The sequence below is a fragment of the Enhydra lutris genome, unplaced genomic scaffold, assembly GCF_002288905.1.
Source record: "Enhydra lutris kenyoni isolate GAN:26980312 unplaced genomic scaffold, ASM228890v2 scaffoldscaffold4, whole genome shotgun sequence".
NCBI lineage: Eukaryota > Metazoa > Chordata > Mammalia > Carnivora > Mustelidae > Enhydra > Enhydra lutris.
In genome coordinates this window covers 46944083-46953391 of record NW_019154088.1, presented here as the reverse complement: position 1 = coordinate 46953391, position 9309 = coordinate 46944083, and the positions used below count along the sequence as shown (strand labels likewise).

At 40.3% G+C, this 9309-nt stretch overlaps 1 protein-coding gene across 1 annotated transcript; it reads left to right on the top strand.

Annotated features, from left to right (window-relative positions):
• Positions 1-3078: 3078 nt before the first annotated feature.
• On the top strand, positions 3079-5086 carry LOC111161289 (ribosomal protein S29). The gene is made up of 3 exons (XM_022524872.1): positions 3079-3239; positions 3470-3569; positions 4957-5086. Exons 1-3 carry the CDS (start codon positions 3178-3180, stop codon positions 4963-4965), a joined length of 171 nt encoding a protein of 56 aa, XP_022380580.1. The 5' UTR covers positions 3079-3177; the 3' UTR covers positions 4966-5086.
• Positions 5087-9309: the final 4223 nt, after the last annotated feature.

Below are 9309 nucleotides of genomic sequence, written 5' to 3'. Positions count from 1 at the left end.
AGTGGAGAGCTGCATTACTTTCCTCCAGAACTATTCCTAAACTTACCAGGTCTTCTTACTTCAATACTTATTCTCTTATTTAGTATTTATAGTGTTCTTACTGTATGCCAGCGCCAATGTTAGATATTTAGAAGGCAGAGATGATTTTGCAGTGTTTAGGAGAAACAAGCAAACCAGCAATTATATTACAGTGGGATAAATGTCAGCCATTAGAGGAGTATAAAGTAGCCAGATGATGAAAAGAATTTGTTTGCTAAACCAGGGCTTTGGGACTTTAGCCTGAAAGTTCTGGGAAACCACTGAAAAATTTCAACAGGCGATGAAATTCAGACCTGTTTAGGAAAGGTGATTGTGGTCAGTAAAGAGAGATTACTTTAAAGGTGGAGCAAGCAAAGAGACAGGGATCAGCTAAAGGGCTAATGCAATGATCCACCATCTATACGGCTGCCACATTGAATCCTTTTAAGGAGTCTCCTGTCATAGAATCTAAACTTTGAGAGCTGAGACATAGTTTACAGATATTCCAATTCAATTCTTTCATTTTTCATGAAGGGACTAGAGGCTGAAAGGAGTAGAGGGATTTGCTCCTGACCTTTCTGTAGTCCGTGTTAAAACAAATAGTGCTAGAACTCAAGGTTGCAATCAATTTCTTCCACACTCCTGATCATGTTGATATTTTTACTTCATCCCTTAAATTGTAAATGTTCTTAATGGGATCTAGAATGGTGAGTTCTTTCCATGAGGTTTTCAATTAATTTTTTCCCAGATCCAGTAGAGGAACTATTATGTATGGTTGCCATAGCTTTACAAAACAGATGTCTTAAATAAAAAGACTTGAAAGTTGAAATAATTCCTTTGATCCATAGGCTGCAGAATGAATACTGTATTAGCAGGCATGAAAACAACATGAATCTCATGGTACATCTGCATCAGAGCTCTTGGGTGACCAGGGGCATTGTCAATGAACAGTCATATTTTGAAAGGAATCATTTTTTTCTGAGCATATGCCTTAACAGTGGGCTTGAAAGATTCAGTAAGCCAAGTTATAAAGGGATATGCTGTCATCTAGGCTTTGTTGTTCCATTTATAGAGCACAGGCAGAGTAGATTTAGCATAATTCTTAAAGGCTCTAGGATTTTTGGAATGGCCAGTGAGCATTGGCTTCAACATTCAACATTAACATAACATTCAACTACTTGAATATCAAGATAGTTTAACAGGTTGTTTAACTAATTGTTTCTTATTTGTCCTTTTCCTTTTTGCTTTTAAATGAGTTCACACTTCTTCAAGCCCAAAGAATTCTATATCAAAAGTGTTGAAATATTTATGGAACTGATCTCAGAACCATTGTAATCTCTTAAAAGTTATGTACACCAGGTAGGAAAGGTCTGGGAAGCCTATAGGTCAGGAAAGGTTGTATTAACTTTTGAGAGGCACATGAATTTTGGAAACTACACATCAATGACTGATATAAATTCTAGGAAAACTATAGATGTTTGACATTGGACCCTCTACAATCAGGCTTTACTATAAAATACGTTTGTTTTACCTGTCCCTCAGCTTTTGTGCATCCTCAACTCTAGTTACACAAGATTGTTCACCTTCTACAACTCCATTTTTTGACTCAAACTCTTCCTGTCATTAGGCATTCCCTTCCATCGTGTTGCCTGTAGAAATTCCACCCTTCAAGGCTTACTTCAAAGGCATCTTAAGTATATCTTGAGCTAGAATTAATTTTTCTCTTCTTTGCAACTCTTGTACACCACGAGTACATCCATCATAAGACATAGTGTTCTGCTTACTTAGTTGTGTACATGTCATTGAGTCACACAAGTCGACACTGGAAGGAAGAGCTCTTTGAGATAATCCCATTTTCTTCCCTACATCTGCAAGTTTTAGGAACAGGAATCAAGTCATATCTGGTTTTTTAATTTCTGACTTGCCTTCTTCCTTCAGCCTGCACCAAAGTACCTAATTTAATGATTGCGAGGGGCATGCTTGCCCTTAGAATCCTGAAAGAGCATACCTCAAGAAGTGTTGTATTTCAGTTTTAATACAAGAATTCATGTGTAAAATTTTATTGGAATTTTCACTCTGTGGTACATTTTGTAGATTTAGTTAAAGCTTTGATTTTGGTATCATGTACAGTTTTAGGTTTATCTAGAGACATTATAAACGTCCATGTGGAATTTAGATATCTTTCAGCAGATTATTAGATGACATTCATTTTTTAGTAGTTGTAACGAAATCGTCCGGTCAAAGCAACCTACCTTGTGCAACTTGTTTCTCGCTTATATTTAACTACATTTAAATATCAAACACAGTAAGCCTCTCATTTTTCTTGGTTGCTGAAGGTGTATCTCTAAGAGTATGTCCCTCAAATAAAAAAAAAGGAACAGCTCTGAAACGCATTCTGTTTGACCAAAGAGAAACTCCTACTGTTGACTCTTAATTATTACAGCTGACTTTAAGTTATTTTGTTAATTTATCCCAGCAGGTGTCAGTGCTGAGTCGAGGCAAAATCCTTTTTCCAAGTGTAAAATTTTAATTAAGAAAATTAATGGGTCAGGCGATGAAAAGATTTTTTTCCTGTTTTCTATTTCCCAGGAGTTCAAAACTCATTCTTTATGGCTTCAGCTTCAAAAGAGACGGGGTCTCGCTATGTTGCCCAGGCTGGAGTGCAGTGGCTATTCACAGGCGCGATCCCACTACTGATCAGCACGGGAGTTTTGACCTGCTCCGTTTCCGACCTGGGCCGGTTCACCCCTCCTTAGGCAACCTGGTGGTCCCCCGCTCCCGGGAGGTCACCATATTGATGCCGAACTTAGTGCGGACACCCGATCGGCATAGCGCACTACAGCCCAGAACTCCTGGGCTCAAGCGATCCTCCTGCCTCAGCCTCCCGAGTAGCTGGGACTACAGGCGCGCGCCACCGCGCCCGGCGCTCGAGAGCAGCGCAAGTTAACACTAAAGGCCGAGCTGCGTTGACGTCATCAGCTGTGCCAGCCTAGCCTGTTTCCGAGACCGCCCAGATACACTACCTCGAAACAGCATAGCCGCACTGTGCTCGCGTCATTAGTCGGCACTGCATTCTGGGTAAGCCGTGTCTTGAAAATTTGAAGAGCGCATGCGTGGGGTAGCTCGTTCCTTTTGCCTCGTTGCATCCGAGAGAGCAAGATGGGTCACCAGCAGCTCTACTGGAGCCATCCGAGGAAATTTGGCCAGGGTTCTCGTTCTTGGTAAGAAACAATGTGGTTTTAGGGAAGGGTTGCACTCGGTTGTGACGCAGCCAGATCTCTCATGGAGAGGAGTCCGCCGCGCCTCGTGGGGGTAGACCGACTCTGGAGCCGTGACTGCCGCCATTACGGGACTCTGGCGGGTGGCGAAAGATCGGTGGTGCGGGTGGTGGCCCCCGAGTGCGGAATCCTTCCATTTCGGCGGCTCGCAGTAACGCATTCTCTTCTTACAGCCGCGTCTGCTCAAACCGGCACGGTCTGATCCGGAAATATGGCCTCAATATGTGCCGCCAGTGTTTCCGTCAGTATGCGAAGGATATAGGCTTCATTAAGGTACGCGGCTGCGGGGTTGTCTTCTCCCGGTTCTGTGAGCTGGGAACGTAGATACTTCCTTACTTTGAGCTTTCCATCAACAGCATTTTTTCTCTTAGTTGTTAGCGGGGGTTTTTGGGGTATCGGACAGCACGGTTAAAGAGTTTGGACAGGGTAATGGGATAGATTTTACAGTCTCACTCCTTTTTACCAGTGGCAGTCAGTTTTAGAAAACACTGGAAATTAAGTTTCAGATCTCTTTAATCGTATGTAGACATTTTCCAGCGAAATACATGTGTTGGCCACTGCCTGCCTGGAGATGTGAGATAGCATATCCTGGAATGAGCTTGAGAATGGGGGCCAGACAGGCTTTAGGATTCAGATAAAATCTCCTGTTTAACAAGAGTACACTGACTTTAGTCCAGTTCCATGAAGTTCCGTTTCTGCCTGAGAAAAATAAATGGCAAGGTTGTTAAAAATTAGTTACATATATGTGGAGCTGTCTTCACTTCAAAAATTCAGATAAATGCCAGAATGTTTTCTTCCCCCTATGGTGAAAACTACCACTTTCTTGGCTCTTTGAGATACAGTTACTGGTGTTAAAGTATGATGTCAGGTAGACACAAAGTATCATAGGGTTTGACTTTTAGTTTTGACCACTTAGCAAGTATATGCTTGTTACATTGTGGAGGTTCATGTATCTCACTCGGTGGGGTGGGAGGTGGTGTGTCAGTGATGAGAATGGACTCAAGCCCTTGAGGTAATAACTTTGTGGCCCGGTTACTTAGAGGACAGGGTTAAATGAGTTAACTTACGAATGATTGCTATAGTAGTGTCTCTCACACACTGAATACCAAAATACTAGCTGTGTAATTAGTTATCTACTTAACCAGCCCGAGGTTTTGGTAAAGATTATTTTATGTAGTAGTGTTTTCTAGTGGGGAATTCTTTGACGGAAGAAGTGAATACCAATACTAAAGATTACAGTCTAGAATATAATTGTGGGGGCACCTGGGTGGCTCAGTGGGTTAGAGCCTCTGCCTTCGGCTCAGGTCATGATCCCAGGGTCCTGGGATCGAGCCCCGCATCGGGCTCTCTGCTCGACGGGGGAGCCTGCTTCCTCCTCTCTCTCTGCCTACTTGTGATCTCTGTCTGTCAAATAAATAAATAAAGTCTTAAAAAAAAAAGAATATAATTGTGGTTTGTGGAACAGCTTGTTGTAAACATTCAGTACATATTTTAAGATTTTTAGAGCTTGGTGGCTAGTTTGGGTGGGTTAAATTTCTGGTTTGAACCTCATTCTTCTGTAAGGAGAGCCAGTGTTTGTGAGAATAAAATAGGTATTTAAACATTTTGGATTAATAGATTTCTTGTCTGTCTCCCCCCCCCCCCGCCTTTTTCTTTGCAGTTGGATTAAGTGAACTTCCTTGAATGGGTCATCCAAGATACCTACCTGCAGATAACCAAGATATCTACCTTAATGCCAGCTCATTGTACATAAAATAAAAATCCTCAAATTATGAGTGCTTTAAAGTGAATGGAATGGTCAATTGATTACAGGAATCTCCTTTTTAAAATGTGCTATTTTCTCAACGGTTCATCACCAACATATGTGGCTTACTTTCCTTTAATGTAAAAGTACTCATGCTGAACTCTGCTAAAAATGCCAGCGTTGTTTTTATATTTCATAAAAACATTTTTTATTGACATAAAATGACTTACATATGGGAGCACCCAGCATATAACCTCAGACAAGTGTTTTATAGGTAATAGATTTGCTACAGTGAGCTAGGCAGTAGAGATAGAACTGTTGAAACATGTTTTTTTTTTTTGGAAAAAAAAAAAAAACTACTGAAACCTCGGCATTGCCTAGAGGTGCAGAGGTAGCAGTCCTGGCTTTTGGGGTAATTAACAGATGAAAGACTAAGTTCGTCAAATGTTTGTGGAAGGAGAGACTGGTGATTAAAAGTTCATGGGTCTTGTCAGCAAAATAAACTTGGATGAGGCAAGGGTGGAAGGAGGGAAACAAGTCTGTTGGAAGCCAAGTGATCTTGGCTCGGACTAGGATGAAAGAGAGTGTTTGAGGTAGGCTACAAACATGGCTTTAGAAGAGCAAGATGACAGGATTTGTTGAAAGCTTGGATGGGGGAGATACAAGATAAAGGATTCTAAGGGTTGGTCTAGGCAATGGGAAGGCTATAGTCCTTCCTGAGTGAGAACTGAAAAAATGGTTTGGGGAAGAAGAGTTAAGTTTAGGGCATAGTAAGTTGAAGGTGCTTTTAGACTTCCATATGGAGTTCCCAAGTAGATAAGCATTTGGTGGGTACATTACTCTGGAATCGTTGGGAACTTGGGAGTGCTTGTACAATTTCGGTTGTCCTAAGAATATGAATAATACCTGCTAATTTGGGATCTCATTGTAACTAGAAGAGATCCAATTCCTAAGATCTAGGTAGTGAATAATGTATGAACAAGACTGTTGTGGGTTACTCTGGGACAGGTGGGTAGATGAACAGACTGAAGGAGAAACCAAGATAATGGCATACCAGAAGCCAAGCAGGGAGTGATCAGGTAACTGTTTCTAATAAACTTGGGTTGATACCGTGTCTTCTCAGGAAGGGAAGTGTGGCTGGAAATAAGTGGAACAGACACCTTAACTGATTGTGGTTAAGCTCTCCGCAAAGTTTCAAAAACATGACAAATGTATTGCTACTGTAGGTGGTCATGGAAGTTGGGGACAACTGAAGCTTAACTGATGAGCTTTTTGGCAAATATACCTTTGCTCCTAACCTTGAGGCCCAGGAGTAGGGGATAATAAACCACAGTTGCTGCTGGAGAGATGTTTGGGGAAGAGCCAGGTTTCAGACTAAGGTGTAAAGAATATTGGAAGAAGAGCTTGAAGGTGTAGGAAAGTTTCTGGTAAGGGAATGGAGCTGCTATCGCAGATAGGGTGGGTAAGACCTGTATTAGCTGAGCAAATGTGGAAATTTCCCATGAGATAAGACTCATACATCTAATGATTTTAGATAAATGAGGTTGAGAGATGCTTGGTTTGGTTTGTGACACTTGGATGAGCTGAACTCTGGTCTGGTGGGATGGTGCTATGTAAATACTTGCTCCCATATGTATTGTGTTCTGGCCAAGGGGACATGCCCTAGCCAGTCCTGGCCTTGTGTGTATGTGTGGGAGTGAATGGGAAGGCTGGTGTGGATTAGGTGGTCTGATTTCTCTTCTAGGAGTTGAATAACTTACTGCTTAAGACTTAACATGTATGTGCCAGAAAGGCCGAGTGCCTTAAGTGCACTATTTTTTTCAAGTCACAGACTTTTTCATAGACACGCTCATTATACCACTGAGGAAAACAGGCTTAGAGTTGCAGTTATTTCATTACCAAAGTCTACCCAAGTTAAGTGATCAGAACTGGTCTAGAACTAGAGACTGTCCAATATCAAAGCTAATGTTCTTATTGCCCACTACACACTCTTCCCCAGAAACAATTATATTAAGGCAGGAATTATTTCCATGTTTACTGCAGAACATAGCAACTGCTTTGTATATTAATAGTAGGTCCTTAATTGTTGAAGAGTTAAATTACCTATTAAATGTTCAATGATGTTGATGGCAAAATATGACAAATCTAAGACAAATCCAAACAACCATTGGAGCATAGAGAATGTATTCTTAGGTTTGGGTCCCTTGACTTACTAAATTAGATCTGTATGGGATCTGTCAAGGACCTGCCAAGATTTTTGCTTAGCTTATTACTGAAACCAGTAAACTTTGATCCTATTCAAACAATACAAAACATTCCTAGTAGGGGAACCAAGGATGTTGAAATGAGCTTACAAATAAATGTAAAACTGGCCTTTTCAACAGGAGAGGGAAGTAAATTGTCCACTGGACAGAATTAGAAGTTGTCTCTGGGCAAGTATGTACAACCTTCAGGGCTGTAGACTACCTGGAACACAAAGGCTTGGGCCCCTCACCACAAGATTGTGCTAGTCAAAGCTCTGATTTTCTTGAAAGACATCCAGCAAACTTTTGGTCCATTTCAAAATCACAATTTTTCTCCATGGATTCTCAGACTTTTACCTATAATTGGTAAAATTTTCAAGTGCATGTATTGTGTCAGGCACAATTCTTAATGCTTTACTGGAATTAGACTCTTTTTAATATAACTCTGTGAGGTATAGCTCCTTTATTTTGCAAATGAGGCAACCGAGGCAAAATGAGTAACTACCAAGATAGTATTGTAAGTGAAGTTCAAACTAGATAGAGTATCTCCGGAACTGCTGTTAACATTAAACTATAAATGTCCAGCATTTATGAAAAGCTTTGGTAAATTTTAGTAGTCTTTAACCTACTAGAGAAATAAATTTCAATACAAAGTAGAAAATTGCACACGTGGTACAATTTCACAATGGTAAAAAACAAACGGCACAGAAAATACAAGGAAATATACCAGGATATCAGCAGTGATTGTCTTTGGGTGATAGAATTACAGGTAATTTGATTTGAAGCAGTTAGATTTAAGATTTATTTTGGGACGGGGTATCCAGTGAGTACTGCAGTATCTAGTACCCCAGCTACCAGTATTGCTAATGAGGCTTCTGCTCCTTTCCAAACAGCTCATTCCATTTTTAGACTGCTCTGGTAGCAAATTCTTTCTTAGCCTTGTTATGATTCTTTCCATTGATTTCTACCCACTGATACTACTTTTTTTGTGGTCTAGTACAAAAGAAGTCTAATCTCTTTTTTCTGCAAGAAAAAAAGTTAAATATTTAGGCATGGGGGCTCTCATGTTTTTCCAGAATCTTCTTCAGGTTAATTTGTGATTATTTCAACTGTCCCTCATAGGACATGATTCAAAGCTATCTCTGGTGTTCTCTGAATTAATTCCACTCCATCTAGATCCTGATAGTGCCTGACATGACACTTTTCACAGGGCAGGCATGCAGTTAAAATTTGTTGATTGAATGAATGAGCAGATTTGATTGACTTTAATTTGGCTGGGCATCAGTGTGTCTTCACTTTTTATGGGCCCTCTTTTACCATTACAGAAAGGCCAGAGACCATAGCTTTGGACTGCTATCTCCATGGCTAATGCCCCTGACAGTTTTGTTTGTTTGTTTGTTTGTTTTTGCCAGCCCGTGACGGAGGAGGCGCCCCTGACAGTTTTAAAGCAGTCTGCTTTGCATAATTTCTGCCTAGGACATAGTTCTTGTTGAAAACTATCCTTAATAATTGGTGCCTTAGAGATGTGGACTTTTAGATAGACAAAACAAAGCTCTTCTAGGGTATAATTAAGAAGGGTTTAACAAGGTGTTCAAATTCCCTGAATATCCACAGAAGTTGAAAAAAGGAAAAAGGAAAAGAAGGCTGAGCTACTAGATGTTTTTCAAGGATTAATTTAGAAAATTAAAGGCTCAATTTGTTGATATTACTGAGTATATGTTGTACAGGAGTCAAAGCTATATAGGAGCCAAGATTAGATTATTACCTGTGCTAGTTGCAGGTGTCCTTTGTCTTTCAGAGCTTTAACAGAATTGAGATTGGAAGTGACAAGCTTAATCTATATGGGCTAATTATCATTTAATGTCTCAATTTATAGCCATCTGGTTAATTAGAAAATAATTTAAAGAAGCCAGGCTGACTTTTTTTGTTTACTGAAAATCCTTTTGTTAAATTTAACCTGTTATGTGTGTTGATGGTGACCACTTCCTCGAGCTGATTCCTATGAACAAATGCTGGATTCCCTGAC